A 23254-nucleotide genomic window follows, 5' to 3' on the forward strand; every position below is an offset into this window, starting at 1 on the left:
GTTCAGACACAGTCTCATTCTTAAACAAATGACTCTTTTTAGCCACTTCTTTTAGTGAATCTTAAAAGATCCTTAAGTTATTGGTTTGAAATCCGTCTAATGATTTACATATTGAATTTGTTCAAAGGTTTTAGGTCAGTAATGTTTTTGAAAAGTCTCTTATGCTCACCAAGGGTGTATTGATGAAAGATTGTGAAATATAATGACAATTTAAAATAACTGTTTTTATTGCAATATATTTTTAAAAGTAAATTATTCCTGTGATGGTAAAGCTGAATTGTCAGCATCATTACTCCAGTCTTCAGGGTCACATGATCCTTCAGAAATCATTATAGTGTGCTGATTTGCTATTCAGGAAACATGTATTATTATTATCAGTGTTCAAAACAGTTGTGCTGTGTGTGTGTGTATACATGTCTTTACTGTCAATTTAATGCATCCATGCAGATTTTTTTTTTACTGATGCCAAAATTTTGAACAGTAGTAAATAGGCATGTGCACTTAAATATACACATTAACATATTTGTTGTATTTTAAGAAATATCATTAAAAATAAGCTTTACCACACTGCTGTTCATGCATGTTTTTATTGCCAAAATATATAGAAATATAACACACTTATAATGATTTTATAGCATGTTGATTGACTGCAGAAACATTTTATTTTCACTGTTCTGTCTCATCAGCCCTGTTGTTGAAAAATGTATGGGCTTCTCAGGTCAGTAGCCATTGTACAGTGCAGTTCATACATTTCCTCATCTACACTCTTAATTTAAAAGCTCAATTCATTTTTACAGATCATTTCAGCAATGTCTATTTACATCATTCTGTGTGCATAATACAAAGGCATGATGTTGCAATCAGTAAAAAAAATAATGATCTCATCATTTAGACAGAGAGCCTTCAGCTGTTGGGGTTTAATCCTGCGGTCTCTGTACACAGATACTTGGGCAGTTTTGTAAGCAATTTAAACTAAATCTGTAATTTGGAGATGGTGGATCCTAAACATAATGTCAAATGCTTGCATGTGTATTATTACAAGATGATTATGTTTATTAATTGTCATATTTACCAAATTAATACTTTCAGACATTGTGGGCTTTCCAAATTCGAGCCACCCACTTGTGTACCAGTGTGTATATTTAAGTGTGTTTGTGTAACCGGTAATGATTATCACTTTGATTCTCATCAGTCTAACAGCAGTCTAATAAAGACAAAAGCTCCGGTAATGACAGCAATCAATACCATAATCTCTGTAAGTGTTTGTGTGTGTGTTGTTCTTGATGTTGCACAATCCTTTGCATCATGAGCCATTTTCTCCAATACAATTTGTGTCTATGTATGTTTTGTACATGCATGTATCAGAGTTAATATTAGATCATACCCACAAATAACTGTTGTTCCTCCTGGCTGATAAGACTGTAGTTTCAGAAAGGCAGAATGGAGGTCAGGGTGGAGCAGCAGATGATGGATATCTAAAGTGAGATAAAATGATAAAAAAGATTAAAAAAAAGATATTCTGTTGCTTCTAGCTCTATTTTACAAGCAAGTATAGCTGACATCAGTAACAGCACAACCACGGAATTTATCGTATGTGTATTTGATTTCATTAGTGCAGATTCACGTTTGAGAGCTGATTATGTAGTCTTAATGGACCAAGTTTCGGTCATTATAATATTAATTCCGTTGTCTGACAACAGAAACATTAAAATATAGTAATAAAAACAGTTTTATTGAGAATAAATCAAATGGCTAAATTAAATTGAAGTATGTGAGCATAGGGAGACAATACAATACGACGCACTACGTATAAATATGCTAATTAGCGCATGACGTCATCCAGTTCATGTTCTCATTATTTTTTTTTTATGAATTAAAATGTTTCAAAACACCCCTCAGTTTTTTTTCACAAATCGCACCCTGAATATATACATACTAATAATCAACTAAGAGACCCTAAAATAAAGTGTTAAAGAGAATTCTTTCAAAACCATTCAAATATATTTCATACCCCAAACTTTTGAACAATAGTGTATATAAACCTGCTAATGACCAGTTCATTATGTTGGGTTTCACAGTGTAATTCATGGAGGTATCATTTTGAGTGGCTTTTGTCTGAACTTTTGTTTTGCTGCAATCTCTTTTTTTATGTTTTATTTCATTCATCAATTCATATTTTTTGCTGAATGTACACCTTCTTGAGATGCTCTTACACTAGTCATTCACTGTATCATCAATAGATGCCTGCCATGAAACAATAGGAAACTGAAACATGGAAAAAGTGGGAGAAGGGCTCATAATCGCAGAGTTGTGGGGAAATTGTAGTGTCTATAATTTGATAGATACACAGTCCAGTTAAGAAGCTACCAGTCCAGCAAACATGCTATACATAACCCCTGAAAATCCAGTTTGATGGAAAAAATGGTAAAGGTGGGAGGAATTGGATGGATGAAGTTAACAGTAACACACAGGCACAAATGAATAAGGGAAGAGAGACAGAGCTGAGAGAAAGAAGGGATTGGGGGAAGGGCTGCCAGGGAGATTAATCCCATTCACCCCTTTACATTGACACATACATACATAAACAGTCTGCGATCATTTCTCAACAGTTTTCTATTTTAAGATAAAGCATTTATATGTGTATGTGTTTGAGGATTGTAGATGTAAAATACTTGCCTTTTCTGTGTACTGTGCAGGAATGTGAGCAGTTTATGTTGTGTATGTAAATAGCTGTGTTTTCAGAGCAGTCTGTCTCTCTTCCCTCAAGTCATTTACAGTTTCTGCATGGTTTGATGAATATGCTCTAGTGTTTGTGTGTGTTTATATAGATACATGAAAGAGCTAGAGCGAGGTTTGGTTTGACCTCTGTTTTAAATATACACTGATATCTTTGCCCATGCTCTGTCCGCGCTGTGCTTAAAAATGACATCTCTGCAGGCCACTTGTTTTTTTCATCAGTGTACATTACCATTCATAGAAATGCTGGGCAACATTATTATTGCATTCATTTATAAAAATGTGCTGGCATTCTCCTCTTGCCTCTGGATTGCCTCTGTCAACTCACTGCTGTCTTACAAATGGACTCAGAAGCTGCACGACAGAGCTTCAAAAAACTGCCTGATGCAGGGTGTGTGTGTGTTTTCTGTTAAATAATGTGAATTATGTCATTAAAGTCTTCTGCCTGAAATAGCTCAGCTGTAAAGAGCACACTGCCTTAACTGGGTTTTCCAAACACACACACACATGTAACTACACTTCCAAGTGTAATGTTGTGTGAAGCTAGTTATTTTGAACCACAAGTGCCCCGCTGCTTTTGAAGCATTTATTTGTAATTGTTGTCTTTTAAACATCTTTACTGTCACTTTTTACTGTAAATCATACTTGCTGAATAAAATTATAATAACTAAACATTTGAAGGGTAGGGTACACTGAATTAAAACTGACAAAATAGAAATAGGAAAATTTTGGAAGAATATAGGAACTATGTCATATTTACATTTCAGGGGGATAACATCAGGGATTATGAAAGAAAAAAACAATAAACAATAAAAAATTATGGCTGTCACTGATGAGTAATCAAGTAATCGGCTGATTAGGGTATTCTGATGATTAATTGAGTCATCAGATCCTTTTTTGTGGTAATAAAAATGTAATTATTTAAAATGATATAAAATGACATATAAAGTACATATATAATAGTAATGAGGCAATGATAATTGGCTCAAATAAAATATCAGAAGCAAGTAATCATATGGTTTTATTTAACAAAATTGTAAAAATACACAATGTAATAAGACAATACAATCATAACTTATGTACATTATGTATTATATCAAATGCCTGCAGAGGATGCCAATGGCCTGATTACCTAATCCTTGTTTAATATTGACTAAACAACATTTCATTAAAATGTCCACCTAATCTTTCATATTTGTCTACTTCTTTATAATAGAAATGCAAAGCCACTGTAATTTTTTGAACAAGAACATGTGAACATCAAATAATGCAAAGACATGATGAACAGTTAGCATATTTAGAAAGATGATACATTCTCCTGTTGGCATACGTTTAAAAACGATTTATCATATAAATCTGATAGAATGGTGCACATTTTTGCCAAATGAACATTATAAGCAACTCGGACTCAAATAATATTTTTGTAAAGATTAGTATTGGTTAATGTAAGAGAATATAAATGTTCATTTTTGTTACTTTTGTGAAATAAATATTAACCGTTCTTGGTTTATTGAAGTGAACACTTCCAGCTTCCCCCAAAGCTTCAGCAGGACATGCCAGTCTGTCTGTTTAATTAACAGTGTCTCTTAGGGGATTCTGCATATTAGACATACAGCAGCGGGACGCAAAACACGCCAGACATGTGTAAACGCTTGTGTGTATGTGTGTGTATGACTTTGCAAAACTCCTGTAGGGGATCGCTAATCACTTTACCCCAACATTAGGGAAAACCGAGCAGATGTTCACACACAAAAAGTTATTGAATTATCCTTAATGAGAGCTTCCACTGCAACACCTCTCATCTCTTATTTGCAGCCCTCACTTAATTTGGTGTTCCTGGTCAAATATGGCCGGCCTTTTAAAAATCACCAGATCTTGGATTCAATTGGAACTGATTTATTGTAGGCCTCATTAATCACTGAGCTCATGCACCTCAGGTTTTGAGTGAAAAAGGCTTATTTGTGGATAATTTCACTCATTTAGATCAATAAGTCCAATGATCAATTTGTTCCAGTATTTGGTAATAATAAAGCATAACTATAACATATTTTTACATTACAATTTTTTGTAGGCTGGTCAAAAACCCTGGATATAAACAGATATATGAAAAAAGTCAGAATTATGAAATAAAATGTCACAATTTTTTTATTCTGCTGCAGAAACAAGCTTCTAAAGATGAGTCACCAAATTTATAGGAATATTTCCTATAAGTTGGACTCTAAATGTGGACCACACAGCTTCAAGCATCAAAGAAAGTGTATCCTCTTTGACACTCGTTCTTTTCTTCATATTTTTTCTCTTAATTTTGTGCATTGTACCCTCCCGGCAGTCCTCTTTATCTCACCTTTCCAGCACTCTACCCCTCCCATTCACACTTGTGCTCAGTATATCTCTCCTTTCATTCTCTCACTCTTTCTCACTTTATCACCTTTATAATTCCATCTCCTATGTGTATTTTTTGCCTAAAAGCCTCTGTAATCAAAGCTGTCAGGGTGTCAGTATGAAAAACGGTCTTCCTTGAGGAAAAATGCATTTAGCTGACTCAAGCATTGCAATTTATATGGTATTTTCATGATGTAATCAACAGCTATGTTTGCCCTGAAGGTTTTTTGATTAATCTTCTAGCTTCAGTGTGGAGGTGCCTGCTACAGTCAACATGTACCTAATATCTCACATCATTTCATAGTGTTTAAATGTAAAGAACTTCTTTTAAAGTCATCAATAAATGTTGAGATGACATCTTTGACTTTCTAACCGTCATTTTTTGGATGAATTTCTAAAAGTTTGAAACTGACTCTGGTGTATGACAGAAATTATTGTTTGCACGCATCTGTGTGTTAGAAAGAAAGCAAGAAAAGGGAGAAAGAGTGTGTGTGTGTGTGTGTGTTTACTCCTGGGTATATAAACCTCAATATACTTAGGGCAAAATCGATGAATGGAAGAGTTGATGTGATTTGGAAAGCTAATTTTGAGTTTTTGGGCCTGAATATCTCAGTGTTTTTGAATACATCTTTGGGACAATTTTGAATTTAATGCACAATACAGTCGTTTTGGGCAGAAGTTGTCTTGGGTGGGACACTTAAAGGGATAGTTCAACCAAAAATGAAAATTTGATGTTCATTTAATTGCACTCAGGTCATCCGAAAATCATCTTTACTGTTCTACTGAAGAAAGAAGTTGCATGACCTGACAAGATTTTCATTGTTGAGTGAACGATCCTTTGAAGGTTAATCGTTAATCATTATATTTAAAACCTTATGTTAATAACAAACTAGTATGAGATGCAAACAGATCATATATACATAAAAAGGCAAGCAATTACAAAGTGTTTTATTTTACCTGGATATTATAAAGACTAACATAGCATTATTATATGTTTTCGGTGGTATGTAAAGAAGCATTTCATTAGTTTGATAAACAAACTGGTTGTAAGCACAGAAAAAAAATGCCTCTTGCATACATAAAAGAGAAAGTCTGTAATGTTTTTTCTGCATGTACATTAATGTTTTAAATTAATAATTAAATTAATATTTGATGATTGAATACGCTGATGGTCTATAATTAGGCAGTAAATATTTAACATACTGCCCTTTAATTTAGCTGTAAGATGCTTTATATGATTAACTGCTGTGTGTTGTGGGTTTTATCAGGGATCAGAGACATAATAGGTATTGCATGGTAATGAGCTCTAGCAGTAACCTCCAGCTGTTTTTCACATCCCTTTAATAAGCACACCGTTCAAGCAAGCAACCACAACAAATGCTGGTAAATATTTGTATTGTAAACTCAGGTGATTTTATATTGAAGATAGCATAATGTTAAGATTTACAATGAATACATTTGTTTAGCTTCTGTAGGAAGAATATAAGGCTTTCCCTCAGATTCATTTCAATTCATGATATAATTGCAAAATAGATGACTCATTTATCTCATATCATAACAGGGAGCATTATAATCTTTTGAACATTTTAAACCTCCCAATTTGTTCTTCACAGCACTGTCTGCCTTCTTAACACTAATTAAATATCTGCCCTCCCACCACTAATTAAAAAGTGTTAGGTACACAGGCGGGTGCTGGGATGCCTGGGGAGGTAGAAGTATGACAACCTTTCCCTCTTTCTCTTAGTTATGTATTTAGCAGGGTTTATGTGTGAGTAACTGCATACTCATGACACTTACAAATGCCTCAAGCTGTGCTCCAACACATTATGTTTCCAGTCCAGTACACCTCCCTATACATACATGATCTTGCAAAGTGTTTCCCCCTGATAAGCATGCATTCAAGACTAATCTAAACCTGATTCAGCCATTGCTGTCGTCATCTGTCAAAATAACATATGTGCTAAAGGTTCACCTTTAATTAAGGCTTTTACATTGTGTTCAAGTGTTTAGTAGGATGTACAGTTAAATTTACAGCTGACTCAAACTGATGCATATCAAATACATAATCTCTAGGCAACTGGACTCAAATGTAGTACCTCGGAGTACCTTACGTACAGCGTGAAGAAATATTAGTTAGTTAATATGTAAGTTATGAACTGACATTCTCCTTGGCTGTGTCTGAAATAATCCCCTATAATCTTAAATAGGGTACTATTCAAGGGGACAGACATTTGTAGTGCTGTCCAAAACCATAGAGAACATTATCGAGTGCACTTATTTATCTCATAATGCACCATAATAACGAGTGTACAACCGATGTGCACTGAGCAGCTTGAGAGTACCCATAATGCATGGTGAAGGTTGTGCCGAATTAATTTCTGCATATCACCTAAAGATGCCGCCTGCTTGATCATGAAGGTACAGAGTAATATTATAAAGGTATACATTTCATTTTAATTTATTATTAAATAGTTTAATTAAGATTTTGACATGCTAGTTTCATTGACAGAGTTTGTAATAAATCTTTTATTACTGCTTTTGCTGCCAGTTTGTTTTAAAGGAATATTAAACAGCAAGCAAGCACAAACTATGCAAAAATAGCAGCCGGTCTGGTGCACTCAGTGTCTGAATTCAATAATTTTCATTCAATTCTACTGTATATTAGTGGACAAATGTTGGGAGTAGTGAATGAGGGTTTGGGGTGATTTTGAACACAGCAGCTATTGGCCGATTGTTTAAAAACAGCAGACAATCAGGACATATCCTGTCAACCAATGGTGGAAAAATGGACTGCAACTCTTGTCTCTTGTGTATAGGAAGTTAACGTGATAACACATTAGGCAACCCCTATCCAGCACTGTAAAGAGCTTTGTCACTTCTGATAGTTCAAGTTTAAGCTCTCAAATTATATGCATTTTATCACAACATTTGAACAATAAATGTAGTTTTAACACTGTTAGATGTTGCGTGACAGATTTGATAAAGTTCATAAACATGCATGAACATGGAGAGAAATATATGGTATAACTTCCTGAAATCTTTCATGTCTCATGTAATCACTCAAGTCAATGTTTCAACCACAGCATAACGTCAATAACACAGCTTGTGAAAAATGTCACTTAAAGATGCATTTACCTCAGGAAAGTTTGTCTAGTTCTCACAGTTAAAACCTTATTTACTTTACTGAGGGCAGCTTATTTACTGTTAATTATATATATATACGTTTGAATAAATCTGCCATGAAGACAAGTTTTTATAAAAACGACATTATGAGCAATAGAATTGTTTTTATTTGAGTGTGAAAATAAATAGCAGTTGAATAATAATTTGGGCTCTGTTGTTAATTTTAACCTGTAATATCATAATAATGTACCAAATGAGAGGGTTCCCAGTATAGTTCACAGCATTAGTTGGGAGAGATTGGAGATTGGAGAGATTTAGTTTGGATCCAAAACACGATAAATGGCATTAAAACATTTTTAAATAAATTTCTGGTCAGTATGAAAAGTAAATTTTAAATTTTATGCAAAATGCAATATTTGCAGAATTATTAGGTCATGTGTTCTGCCTTTTTTTTCCAAACTGTGACAAGCGGCAGTGCCTTTTTTGCAGAATGCGATATATCCGCTCAACCAATCACAGCACACCATTACACACACTCTTGACAGTAATGGCAGCACTTTGAATATGCTCTGCATCTTAGTTTTACTTTGTACTAGTCTACTTTGTACTATTTAATCAACAAACAAGGGCATCTCATCAGTAAAGTTGGTTCTGTGATTAACAGTACCGGTAAATCTCCATCAAGTGCAAACATACATTTTATAAAGATAGATATATAGATAGATAGATAGATAGATAGATAGATAGATAGATAGATAGATAGATAGATAGATAGATAGATAGATAGATTTTGCTCTGTTTCGTTGTAGAAAATAGTTTGAAACAAAGACAGCTGCTGCGCATCTTCATTCAAACACAGCTGTATTTTGTTTATGAATTAATGTGATTTTAATGATTATAGTGAGTCAATGATTCATGATTACTCATTTAGTCACTTGCATAAGTCCTGAATGAATCAGCCGTTCGAAAGAATCAAATAAATGAATTATTCAGTGATAAAATCAGTGTCCTCCACCTGGCAGTTTTAGTTTCATTTTTTTTTTCCATCTTTTCATCTTTTAACATATTTTCATTTATTTCAATAATTTAATATTTCTATATTCAATTTTTTTTATTTAAAACATTCATCTGAACTTGAATTTATGGATTTAATTGCACTCATGCCACCTCTGTGCCTCATTAAATGTCTGAATTTACACTTACAAGCCACTTTGTTCTTCTGTGCCACCTCTGTACAAATTAATTTTGTTTTTACTGATTTAATTTAATTGGTTACTTATTCTTCTTATTCTACTTTTTCTTATTCTGTCGTTTAAATTAGAATTTTTGAAAAGCTTATATACACACACACACATAAAAATGCCGCCGGGTTTGCTTCAGGGATTTTTTTTTTTTTAAGAAGCTTCCCAATGGAAACCTCCACAGGACGCACGCATGTTTCACACATAATCCATCTGCAGTGCATATGCAGTCCGTGTGCATTTTGTATGTAGTGTAGAAGCAGCACGGCTCGATGTGCTTTCACACAGGTCGCGTTTGCAGTCCGCTACTCAGTACGTAAACGATCGCTGCACTGCTGCAGACGCAAAGCTCCTGGAACGCACTGACGGACCGCAACCGTGTGAATGCTGGAATCTGTTAACATGGGTGCGTAAAAAAAATATGAAACGCATACGCACTGCAGATGGATTATGTGTGAAACAGACGTAAATTTGTTTGCTCCTTGTGCAATTCGTTTGCAGCAGTTTGTGATGCATTTTGGAAGCAGGAGATGAGCCCCTGGTCTAATGCACCACCTGGCTTGAGAAATACTTTTAGTCATTATTTTATTTGGGGAACACACATATTCTGAATGCCTTCGGCAGAATTCGGATGAGCCATGCATTTAAATCTAGATTAATCTATATTAATTCCAAGATTACAGTGATATTAATCTAGATTAAAAAAATTATATGCCCACCACTAATATATATAATTATTTTTATTTAGTTGTATTTTTTTACAGAAAAGATGACGTTTATTTAGAAAAATGTAATTGTAAGTCACTTTAATGACTCAAATATCACCTTGTAATGAGAAGGCTATTGTTTTTATCCAATTTTTAATTATTGATTAGAGGGTACTCCTAAATTTTTCACTTTGCTCCTACATTTTTTAAGTTAGGAGCATTACTGTAAGTGCTCCTAAAAAGAAAAGCGTAGAGCCCTGCTGTCTGTCTGTGCAATTCTACACTGTGCAAGAATTGTTTTAATTGAACTTAAACTTTGAATTTACCAACTGGATTTTCGTTTTCAAGTTTTTTTTGCATCTGTTTATTTTAGGAGCTTCAGAATTAACGAGATCATTCACCCAGAGTTACAAGCACTCAGACCAAGGGATTATATGATAGAGAAAAACCTAAGATCGTTATTGTGCAGGATGAAATGAAGATACCTCAGGCCATTATCAGATTTTGTCATGAATTAATTCATCACATTTCATATAGACTTAACAGAGAAATTTTTCACATCGATTCCAAAGCCATAATCTACAGCAAACAACTGATTTTCATAAATCATTATTACTGGGAAAATGTTTTCATTGCACGTTCCAGCGCAAGAACGCCTCTCTCTCTCTCTCTCTCTCCAAACTAATGTAGTCACATTAAATGATTGTTTCCTTATCGCATGTGTGTCGAATTTTAATGAGATTTTCCCCTCTAACTGTCTGTGGAAGTAGCTGTAAAATTCTGTGACTGTAATCTCATCTCACTCTTTACTGTGAGAGAAACACATAAGGAAAGAGTGGGGGGAGATAAGAACGAGGGAGAAAACGGTCTGGATAAGAATGTGAGCGCTGGAGATCGCTGGAAGCTCTAATTTAAGCCATGACCAAAGATGGGCAGATGAATACAAGAGCAAGCATTAAGAAGTTCCCTTCCTTCCAGCAGTGTGCTGTGAAAGTGCGAGAGAGAGAGAGGGGCTTTAGAGAGGAAGTAGGCGATAAGGTTATAGGAGAGATATTGTTTACTCACTTATCTGTGACAAGTGTGCATGTCTTTGTGTGTGTGTGTGTGTGTGTGTGTGGAGGAGGGAGGTTGTGGAAATCTGGTTTCTTGTTACAGGCTGAACATCAACCCTGATTTTGCCTTTCCTCTCTTGTTCTCCCCTCATCATTGTCTGTTCCCCTGCTGTCAGGGATATTAACCCACACAGCCTCCCACATCAAAACCATAACACTCCCCTCCTCAAACCACAACCCCCTCTGACCCAGTTTTTGGGGTAAAGGGCTATTGTGCGCTTTTCTGAGAGTCTCCCCCTTGCGCATTCTTCATGGAGACACACGCTTTGTGTGCGCATACAGTATGTGTGTGTATGTCTCTGGTGTTGCTGTAAGGTCAGTGGTCTCTGATCTCCAGGGCTGCTCTTTAAAAGAGAAGAAAGGAGGAGGAAACAGAAATGAGAAGAGGAAAAGCAGGCAGGGAAAGACAATGTTGAGTATGTGTGAGTACAACTTTCATGGCATGTGCTTGTGTGACTTAACAGGCAAATACCTCAGTGCTGTTTGACCTGAATTGACATCAAGTCTTTCTGTGAACTGGATGGGACTGGGTGTCTCAGTAGACATGGGATTTGTTGTATTATGTGACACTGTTCGCTGTGAACCAGTGAATCCCAGGCAGGGGATTCATTTTGCTTTTCCAAACCTATAGAACAGTATTGTTAAAATTAGGGTTTTAATAATATAAGGGCTGTCAAAGGATTATTTTTTGTTTGTTTGCTTATTTATTTATTTATTTATTTATTTATGAGTGAACTATATGTAATAATAATAATGAAATGCTAAATGATATCCATTATATTATGAGGTAAAATTAACAGGTTTTATTATTTATTTTATTTTTTTTGGTTTAATGTTTAGCATAGTTTTTGCTGTGATATCCACTATATTATGAGGCAGAAGGAATACTTTTCTGGTTTAATGTTTGGGCTTCATCAAACCAGAATCAAACCTATAAAACAAATATTAAAAACCTTTTAAGATTGGGTAACATTGGGGCTGTAAAAGGATTTGTTTGTTTGTGAACTAATCCTATAAAAATATTAATGAAAATACTAAATGATATTCACTATATTATGCGATGAAAGTAGGGCTGCAAAAATAGATTATGAGTTATACATGTTCTAACAAATATATAAAATAAGGTACTCACTTCAGCTTTTAAAATTTATATTAAGATTATATAATTAAAATGATTATACAATTATTTTTTACAATACAAAGAAATATATTATATTTCTTAAATGTATAATTATATATTAAATATATAATAATCTCTCTTAAAATACCTTATTGGGTTACAATAATTAAATAATTCCTGAGCTAAATAAAGCTTTAATCTCTGCAAACCAAACTATCACTTTAATGTAATCATTTTTTTTTAATACTGTAAGCGGCTTGATTTATGGCAATTTATTGTATAAAGCGGTATATAAATAAACATGATGTGACTGGAGTGCTTATTGAAGATCTGGTTCAAATATTAACATCACTGTAATCAGATGCTTTCTTAACTGCTGTTTTCTCACCGTTGTAATTTTTTTATTGTGTTTATTTCGAGGAAAGCACACAGCATGTATTTATTCAGCCAGACACCGCTCAGCAGTTTCTGGTTTGGATCTTACGTTAGGTCAGTGGTTCCTAATCAAACAAAACTCATTAGTAACAACTCCAAGACATCAAATGTGTGTCAGATAAGAGAGACATCAAAAACACAGTTTTGGGGATTAAGCTAAAAAAAGGTTGGAACACACTGCGGTAATCAAATGAAATGGCAGACAGAGAGAGAGAGGAGTGTGGATGCATGAATGAAGGGTGTAGATTGGCTTTGACATGGTCACAGGGGCATTTTGCTGAATCTGTACACTGTCTGTTCCTGCCAGGGGGCAGGGCATGAGAACTGTGTGTGGAAGCTAGAGACCCACATGAGTAACAGGGGACTCAGGATTTAATCAGTGAATGGGATCAACAATTATTGCTGGAATACCTGAATGTATTCAGGATGAAATGTTTTGTTTTGTGTTGCATGAGCTTGTTCTCTGTTTAAGGGGAAAAATGTATCACTGCATGGATCCCTTTTGAGCAAGAATTTTCAGCAGCCATGGTGTTCAGTCATGTGACTGGCTCGAAGACCTGGCAGGCAAAACATCCATAGAATTGCAGCACAAGCCTGATGTCAATTCTCTGTCTGTTCCAATCCAAAAATATTTAGATCAACTCTCAAAAGAATATGTGAACAAAATGCCATTAGCAATCCATATAAAGCACCTGCTGCAATATTTCAATCACTAAAAACAGCGGTCCATTCTAAAACGTTGTGAAAACACTTAAAGAGCATTTTAAACAGTGGTATTAAATGATCAAATTCAGTAGCCTACAAACCTTATTAATGGTGCATGTTAATACAGGCAAACAGATGAGCTCGGAATATGAATGCAATTGTTAGGGGTTTCCTTTATAATGGTTTTCTATGGGAGAATATTTAAAGGGGGGCTGAAATGCTCGTTTTCACTCAATATCCTGTTAATCTTGAGTACCTATAGAGTAGTACTGCATCCTTCATAACTCCAAAAAGTCTTTAGTTTTATTATATTCATAAGAGAAAGATAGTCTCTACCGATTTTTCCCGGGAAAACACGACCGTCTGGAGGCGTGACGTGTGGGCGGAGCTAAAGAATCACGAGCGCCAGTAGGCTTTTGCGTTGAGAGCGTTTGGAAGCTGTGACATTACAGTGAGGAAAAAAACATCCAAAACAAACCATGAGCAGCATCAGCAACAACGTCTCTATGTGGTATGTACTGAAACTGTATATATTTGCTTAGCGGTTTTGGAAAATGACTAATTTCCACTTTATGTCGTCTTTTTTTTTTAAGCTGTACATGTGGAAAGTGCAGTTTGATGACAACATCGCATGTTGTTTACTTGATGTGCTTACGTGCCGATAGCTAAGTTAACAACACAGAGATATTTGAAGCAGTTTTACTCACCGCCTGCGGTTCCAACACACGATCGTGACCCTTTTTCGTTGGGACTGCATAATCCTTAAGAAATAAACGATGTGCAAATCCGGCGTCAAACTGGGCCTTGTTTGTAAAACAAGCATCTTCGAAATGCAGGGAACAAACAAAAACACTTGCACAGCTCCGTTGATGCTCTGTAAAAATAAACTCCATCCACTGGTCCCTTAGTGTTGTTGTTTTTTCTTTGGTAATCTGTGCAGGGTTGTCTTGCCCTGGCAACCAAAAACACACTCCTTTTGTGACATTTCGCGACGCTCTCGCTCTGATCAGCGAATGCCTGTTGTGCTCTCAGTGCTCTGCTATACGGGAGCGTGCACTCTTCCGGCAGACGCGCCCTCAGGACCCATATAAGGAAATTCCGCTCCATCTAACGTCACACAGACCCATACTCGAAAAAAACTTTCCGAAACTTGTGACAAACCGGAAGGAGTATTTTTGGAACAGAAATACTCCTTCAAACGTACAACTTGATTTTTGAAACTTTGTCCATGTTTAGCATGGGAATCCAACTCTTTAACAGTGTAAAAAACTCAGTATGCATGAAACAGCATTTCACCCCCCCTTTAAATAAATAATTAATTTTAAACTTTGCGCATTGCGTTTATATTTTGGGTTCGTCTGCTTGCCTATACAAAGTATGCATCATCAATAAGCTGTGTACTGAATTTGGCCTTAAAATATCACTGTCTTACTACATTAATATGAAATCCTCATAAAAAAGAGCTGGCAGTCAGTGGAGAACAGCCTTGTTTTGCCCTACCTGTGGCGTTTCTATAAGCGTGTGACATAATGTGCAAATTATGAATTACTCCAGTCTTCATTGTTACATGATCCTTCAGAAAACTATATGCTGATTTGCTGCTGAAGGAACATTATTATTAATGATGAAAATAGTTGTGCTGCATATTATTAAAACCATAAAATATTTTGTTTGGAATAGAAGTGTTTTGTAAAAATGAAAATGTATTTGCTTACAATTTTTATCAATTTAATGCATCCTTGTTAAATTAAAGTATATATTTCTTTAAAAAAAAAAAAAAAAAAACGTTTGGACCCCAAAAGTCTGAAATGAAATCTTATGAGTTTGGGTTAAAAAGTCTTCTGTGATGTTGTTAATTGTTTTGTTTTTACATTAAATAACTCTTAGCTCTCATTAAGTAATGTTATGAATTCATAAGCATAACAGATTTTTTTTTTTTTTTTACTTGGCATGAAACCAAAAGGGTTGTCCTGCCCCAGAGAGTCCTTTGACATATCATAAAAATGACACATTACTAATGCTGAGGCACAATTTATTTTGTTCGTGCATGTCAAATACACACACAGGAACATTTTTACATTATTTTATGGTTGTAAGTTGACTCCCTGTGGCCAAAGCCTGTCTGTAAGTGAGTGTTCAACAGTCACATATAAAAAACAAAGTCCTTTATTCCCTTTGGGAGTGATTGCTGTTTCAACCTTGAGAGAGAGAGCATGATAGAGAAAGAGAGATAAATGAGTGATGGTGAGATGATTGGGGCATAACAGCGACAGCAGTCATTCAAGGAAAGATGCTCCAGAGCGACCAGTGGATCCTTCTCATTTTCTGTATGTCTTTTGTATTTTCAGTATGTGTGTATACTTCATTAGTGTGCCTACATATGAGTCACGGTCTAAGTCTAATGTTCCTCACTCCTGGTTCCTCTACCAGCATAATGAGACACAGATTAAAGGTGAAGGGCTAATACACATGAGCGCATGCCCACTACTGAGAAACTCTAATAGGCAGGAGCAACAGGAAAGCCCTGGACCCTCTGGTCCTGTTGAGCTGGATAACAGTGACCTTTGAGAAGACAGAAAGAAATTAGTCTATTCTGTTCTCTCAAACATGCGTACTATATACTTGTGCACATATTATTAGATATTATCTGAAATATTATGATATTATACAGTATGTCTTCCTTGTCTTTGCTAAGATGTGGCCTAATATGGTCATAATAATCACAGCTTGCTTTATTGGAAGAAGAAATACAAAGCATTCATTAAAAAAAAAAAAAGCAAACCAGGAACAAGCAGGGACAAACCAGAGAGGTCACACACACACTCACCCGCTCACTACAGCTGTTCTCCCTCAGGGAAGATTTGTGTGGTTCAGGCTCACTGCTCAAGATAACTGTGTCTGCGTATGTGTGTGTGTGAAAGAGAGAGTTCCATTCATTGAGTCTATTAACACTAGGTTGACCTTTTATCGAGCAATTTTTCTAGTAGTAGTTTTTCTAGCAGTTTTTTTCTAATTTTGGATATAAAATTATTGGATCTTTAATTTTCTTTATTTCCTTCATTTGTTTATCTTGTCATCTAATGTTCACAAAGTTATTTTTTAAAAACACTTTAATTTTATACACTTAAATTTAATCATGATCTTCAGCGAATCTCAAATTGAAAACCTATATTTTGTACTGTATACTTTAATGTTGTGAGGCCTGAAATGTAGCATTTAAAACAGTTGATTTTAGATTTTAATATTTTATTTAGAAAAGTAGTAATTGTAATATTGCCCAATTATTGGTTTTCATCCATGAAATAAAAATAATTATCGGCACATCCCTACAGTGTTCAAAGAAGCATTTTACCTTTTTTTATTCTTTCAAGTATTCTTTAATTCATATTTCTAATCATGGATATACAGATATCTACTACAAAAATGACAGAGTTTAATATCCAGAACTATGTTTCAATAACATGTCAAATCATCACTGAAAGGTTAATGAAAAATCAGTAATTGATAATGGTTGTATCATACATTTTCCTTCATAGCTTAATAGCTAAAAGATCTGGCTCATTTGACTGGATGTTTTCATTGAAAGATGGGACTTTCATTCCTGTGTCTTCCATATTGAGACATCTTTATGAAAAGTCACACTGTTTTTAATTAAGTGTCAATGCACATCAAAAACCACACTGAAAATATTATAATTATGCTTCACATACTTTATGTAATTGTTTTAAGGTATGACATTTTAATTTGAAAAACTCTCTGTGTTTGTCCACAGAGTCTGTGAGCTGTGCAGTGTGGGAGGCTGTCTGCCCCGTTGTCGTCAGACGTCATGAGCTGGAGCTTCCTGACACGTCTGCTGGAGGAGATCCAGCACCACTCCACGTCGGTGGGGAAACTCTGGCTCACTGCGCTAGTTGTCTTCCGCATCGTACTCACTGCGGTGGGCGGCGAATCCATATACTATGATGAGCAGAGTAAGTTTGTCTGCAACTCGGGCCAGCCAGGATGTGAGAACGTCTGCTACGATGCCTTCGCACCGCTCTCACATGTGCGATTCTGGGTTTTTCAGATCATTCTGTCCGCCATGCCCTCTTTGCTCTATATGGGCTACGCGGCCAATAAGATCTCCCACAATGAGGAACTGCGGGGCGGCACGGGGGCCGGGGCTCCAGCCGCAAGTGAATCAGCAGGGGACGGATACACTCAGCGCAGACCGAGAAAGATGTACTTTGGTGCACGGCAGCACCGGCCAGGACATGAGGATGGGGAAGAGGAACGCGAGGACGACCCCATGATCTACGAAGTGCCTGAGATAGACAACACGCGTCGTGGGTTGGTGCCACCGCGACCCAAACCCAAAGTGCGCCATGATGGGCGCCGGCGAATACGAGACGATGGTCTGATGCGAGTGTATGTGCTACAGCTGCTGACCCGCTCCGCACTGGAGGCAGGCTTTCTGGCGGGACAGTACCTGTTGTATGGCTTTCGCGTGGAACCAATCTTTGTGTGCTCTGATAAACCCTGCCCACACCGTGTGGACTGCTTCATCTCACGCCCCACCGAAAAGACCATCTTCCTCCGAATCATGTACGGTGTCAGCTGCCTTTGCCTGCTGCTAAACCTGTGGGAAATGATTCACCTCGGAGTGGGAACTCTCCGTGACGCACTACGCAAACGAAACGAATCAACCACTGATGATGAGTACCAGCTCGGCTTGCTTGCGGCAGGGGGTGTGTCTGTCGGAGTCGGTGGGCCTTCACTCAGTGAGGGGGAACCAGGAGGCGGAGTTGTGGGCTGCGGGCGAGAAGCAGACTACGTTGGTTATCCCTTCTCCTGGAACACCCCTTCTGCGCCACCAGGTTACAACATTGTGGTGAAGCCTGAGACGATGCCATACACAGACCTGAGCAATGCCAAGATGGCGTGCAAGCAGAACCGTGCCAACATTGCACAGGAGGAGCAGCAGCAGTACGGCTCCAACGAGGACAACTTCCCATCTGCAGGTGAGGCGAGACCACCTCCCATCAACAAAGATGTGATACAGTTAGAGGCAGCGATTCAAGCCTATACCTTGCAGCACCATGCTAGCAATAACCACGACGAGATAAACACCAATGACATAGACGAGAAGCCTCAGAGCAACATCACCAAAGCACCACAGAAGGAGCGAAAGCAACGGTCCAAGCATGGAAAATCTGGGAGCGCTGGGAGCAGCAGCGGCAGCAGCAGCAGCAGCAAGTCAGGAGAAGGCAAACCATCTGTCTGGATCTGACATTTGCACACACACTTGACCTTACACTGAGTGTTGCCCACTATCATCCAATTCTGCAAGTTTTTTTAGACACAAAATGTCCTGTGTATCCCACGGATTACAAAGACATCGACATAAACGATTAGAAAAATGCTGTATATCTTTTTGAAGTGTTTTCAGTGCCTTAAACAAACTCCAAGAATGAGATGGATTTTTTCGTACTATTTCTTGATCTTCCTAAAATAATCTTGTGCACTCAAGATTATGTTGAGCTCTAAGAACATTCCCTCATAATCCAGAAATACCCATCCGTTTTCAAAGTTGAGAAAGTCTTCCTATCGGATTCGTTCGGGAGAGTGATGACACTACAATCCGATTCCAAACCAGCTGTCTTCCTTTTTCCAGTGTTAAACAATAACTTTTGCATCACAATGCCAAGCTATAACAATGCAATGATACACCAATGCAATGGTGCTATTAACTGTGGTCTTCCAGACCCAACAAACATTGCGTGAAATAAGCTGTAAATCTACATTTACAAACACACAAACACATCCAGTGCAATTTATTTTCATAGCTATGGGTGTTTGAGGAAGCAGTATTTCTAGACACCAAGACTTGGGATATGCTGTTGATGCATCCACTTCCTACTCTGTTATTGTACTATCCCCTACTGGTGAATAAAGCATTTGCAGTCTAGTTTTATCAGCCATATAAATATGTACAGGGTCCCAACCGTCCTAGAAATAACATGGATTTTTTAAAGTGTTATTTCCAGACCTGAAAAAATTGGAAATTAATATGAATAATTAAATAAAAAATGAAAGTAAATTAAAAGTAAATTAATTTCAGTGCTCAGTTTTCTTGCTTATTTCTTTAGATATTTTTTTTTTAAATCTTATTTCTTTAGATAAAAATTACTCTTTTTGAGTTCAGCCATTATGAAATTATAAAAAAAAACTTTATCCAGTAATTAAATTATGAATTAATAAGTTAAGGAGAATATCATGGAAATCCATGTGCTCCTAAAGTGTGGGAATCCTGTAGTTTAGAAACATGAAATGAATTGTCTTTCAGACTGAATTGTCAGAAAGTCACTGTGTATTGTTTCTACTGCTTTAGTGAACATGTATTTATGGGAACATCCTGTGGTTCTAACAGACTTGATATAGCCAAACCAAGTAGCAGGCCTAATTTGGTTCAAATGGAGGTTGAGTTTTTAACAGTGACACTCTTCAGATCATTCAACAGAAATATCTAAGTTACACACACATACACACTGTGTGAAGAGTCTTCCATTCTCTCTCACTGCCACTTTCCAACTTGTGAGTCATTTGCCTTTATGTAGGATGTTTCGATTTGTGACATTTGCCATGGGAGACCAATTACTGTTTGTCACAAAGACATCCAGCTACTATGCAGTCATGCAGACTGAGGAGAACACGCCATAAAACACTGCTGTGTGTGCCTGCGTGTGTGCGCTTGCGTGTAGCTGAAGACGAGGCAGCAGGAGTGATTGCATGAGTGCATGTGACCAATATTTGATTAATGAATTTAAAAAAAGAAAAAACCCTTTATATATCATCATTTCAGCAGCATTTTTTGATGCAGAAGATTGTGGCATTAGATTTGTGGTTTCTAATCGAGACTTGACTTGTTTGTATTTTTAAACATCAATTTTGGTTTCTTTTTTTATTCGCTTTTTAAAGACATGGAATTCTATTCAACAGTGCCCATATGATTTATTACGAAATAAGTTTTGTAGGATTTTGTATAATTTTGTTGCCTTTAATAGAAGCAAAACAAACTATGTGATGTAGTCAACCAGAGAAAATGCACTTCCCTTTTTTTTCATAGTCATAATCGAATCCGATTTTGCATGGGAGGGAATGTTTTAGGGGAATTTCCAAGGCGCTCTTTTCAATGGAAAGCTCTAAAAAAAAATGGATTCTGCTATGTAACTACTTTGAACTTATCTGTGTGGATGTGTGTTGCAGTCTGTAACAGCTGTATATTGACGGAGTGAATATAAGAGACCCCTCTGCCCCACATCTGAGCACCACTGTGTGTTTACATTTATTGTGTGAGTGTTTGCGGAGTTAGGGTTAGCCAAGGCGATCCTCAAGAAAAACCTCTCTTGTACTTTTGTCAGCTGTCTGAAAAAGAAACTGATATATAGTAAGCTACTTAACTTCAGAGTTTGACACATCGCTTTGAAAGCAAGTCTTTCTCAGCAGGCCACAGTGAAGTCTGATGGCACTCTTACTGACGAGCGTTTGTGAATGTTGAAGCATGCATTTCTATTTATTGCCCTTTCCTGATTATTATCAGGCCACATTAAACCCTAATGTGTTTAATATGACCTTTGTTTGTCCTGACTGGTATGTGTTTCTATAACTGTTTTTTTGTTTGAAAATTAGGGAGAAAAAAATGCTTTTAATGTGCCAAGCTGGATTGTCCAGTGATGTACAGTTATTTCCAGTTTTGGAGAACCCTCTCTTTGAATTTTGAAATGCATGTTCAGAGCTATTTTGTTAATAAAAAGAAAAAATGGGAGTGCTATGTGTCTGAGAGAGAGTATGAATATTTGGCATAGGCACCTGTGTCAATTGTTTCTTTGTTCATGAAAGGGGAGATTTTTATGGTTTAAGGAGTAGTCTGTTTTTGTTAGACCTATTTTTGACAGAGGATGTTTTTGCCACATTTGTTGCTGTAATACATGTCCAAATCATCAACCATTTCTTTGAATTGGTCTAAGCAGGATCAGTCCATGAATGCATTCCATAAGGCATCAGATTGACTCACGAACCATAAACAGATCAAGAGAGAAAAAAAAACAATAGTAGTTCCCAATGGGAAAGTCTTTCCCTTAAAGGGGTGTAACACAGATGTAGAAAAAACGCATCGCTGGGCCAACATGAGCGGAAACCCCCAAGTGTGTACAGAACAGCTTGCAGAACGTTTCAAAAAACAAAAGTCCATTCTCCAAAAACGCTTATGATCTGTATATGTCGCACGGTCTCTCTCTCGTAAATCAAACATTTACGTCAGTGCATACCAGAGGAAAAAATTATATTCAAGTAAAATTATAATCAATTAATTCAAGAAAGAAAATGCAATCTATATTATGGCTTTTTGTTTCCCACATAGCAAACAGACTTGGCCCAAATGTGGCCTAAAGGACTCACTGCTGGCCTCCTCTTAACATACTTAAGTGCATATAACATACTTAAATAAACTGCTTACTTAATTACTCACTTAATCTGCACTGAAGTAACGTTTGCCATGATGTCGATCAAGTTCAACTGACAACTGAATTTGAGTTGGCTTAGCTGTTCCCGCCTCACCCCGTTTTTTTTTGGTTTTCACATTTGATAAAGATATTAGAGCAGTTTTTAATGTTTTCTTGTTAAAATTCAGAATAGTTTTTAAATATTATTGGATGCCACTGTTCCCACCAATCCTTGCACAAGTTGAGGTTACACATGATATCTTTGAATGGAAGTCAATAAGAGCACTCTTAGGGTGCTACTACACAAAGGGGTGTAACTACACGAAATGCGACTATTTAGAGGCAGCACAAACAGTCTAGATTCACACTGTGGTTTAATGTGAAAGAAAAAGATCCCTCCCTTTCGCGCTTTGGTGGTGCATCGCCCAAACGCCCTAATAGAGAAACCGCCCTTGTATATATATATATATGTATATATATATATATATATATATATATATATATATATATACAGTCATGGCCAAAAATATTGGCACTCTTGGTAAATATAATCAAAGGAAGCTGTGAAAATTTATCTGCATTGTTAATCCTTTTGATCTTTTATTTAAAAAATTCACAAAAATCTAACCTTTCATTGTATAATAATAATTTAAAATGGGGAGAAATATCATTATGAAATAAGTGTTTTTTTCTCTAATACACACTTTCCACAATTAACGGCACCCTTTTATTCAATAATTTTTGAAACCTCCATTTGCCAGTTTAACAGGTCTACATTTTCTCCTATAAAGCCTGATGAGGTTAGAGAACACCTGACAAGAGATCAGAGATGTTTACTTCATCCAGAATCACTCCAGACCCTTTAGATTCCCAGCTCCATGTTGGTGCTTCTCTTCTTCAGATCACTTCTCTCATTTTCTATAGGGTTCAGATCAGAGGACTGGAATGGCAAATTAATTTTCTGCAAGCAAGGAGGCACTTTAAGAGCAGGAGAGATAGAGGTTTCTCCAGTAATGAGCTCACAAACACTGTCTTATCAAACATTACATGCAAGATGAAATGAAAATGAAATCTAAAATTTTCTAAATACAGTCAGTTTCCTTTTGAAATACAGTGATATAAAAGAAACCTGTAAACAAAGTAATTTCTAGGATTGCCAATAATTGTGTCCAACGTGTATTTTAGAAAAACATTCATTTCATTATGATATTTT

The 23254-nt window shown here is 36.4% G+C and overlaps 1 protein-coding gene across 1 annotated transcript in view; it reads left to right on the forward strand.

Moving 5' to 3' along the window:
* LOC113043530 (gap junction gamma-1 protein-like) overlaps positions 1-22481 on the forward strand; it is a 30016-nt gene extending 7535 nt beyond the window's left edge. The window contains exon 2 of the mRNA XM_026202977.1: positions 17334-22481. Within this exon, the coding sequence (XP_026058762.1) occupies positions 17388-18830 (1443 nt within the window). The 5' untranslated portion in view covers positions 17334-17387 and the 3' untranslated portion in view covers positions 18831-22481. The remainder of the gene's footprint in view (positions 1-17333) is intronic.
* Positions 22482-23254: the final 773 nt, after the last annotated feature.

This window comes from Carassius auratus, chromosome 3 (assembly GCF_003368295.1).
Source record: "Carassius auratus strain Wakin chromosome 3, ASM336829v1, whole genome shotgun sequence".
Lineage (NCBI taxonomy): Eukaryota > Metazoa > Chordata > Actinopteri > Cypriniformes > Cyprinidae > Carassius > Carassius auratus.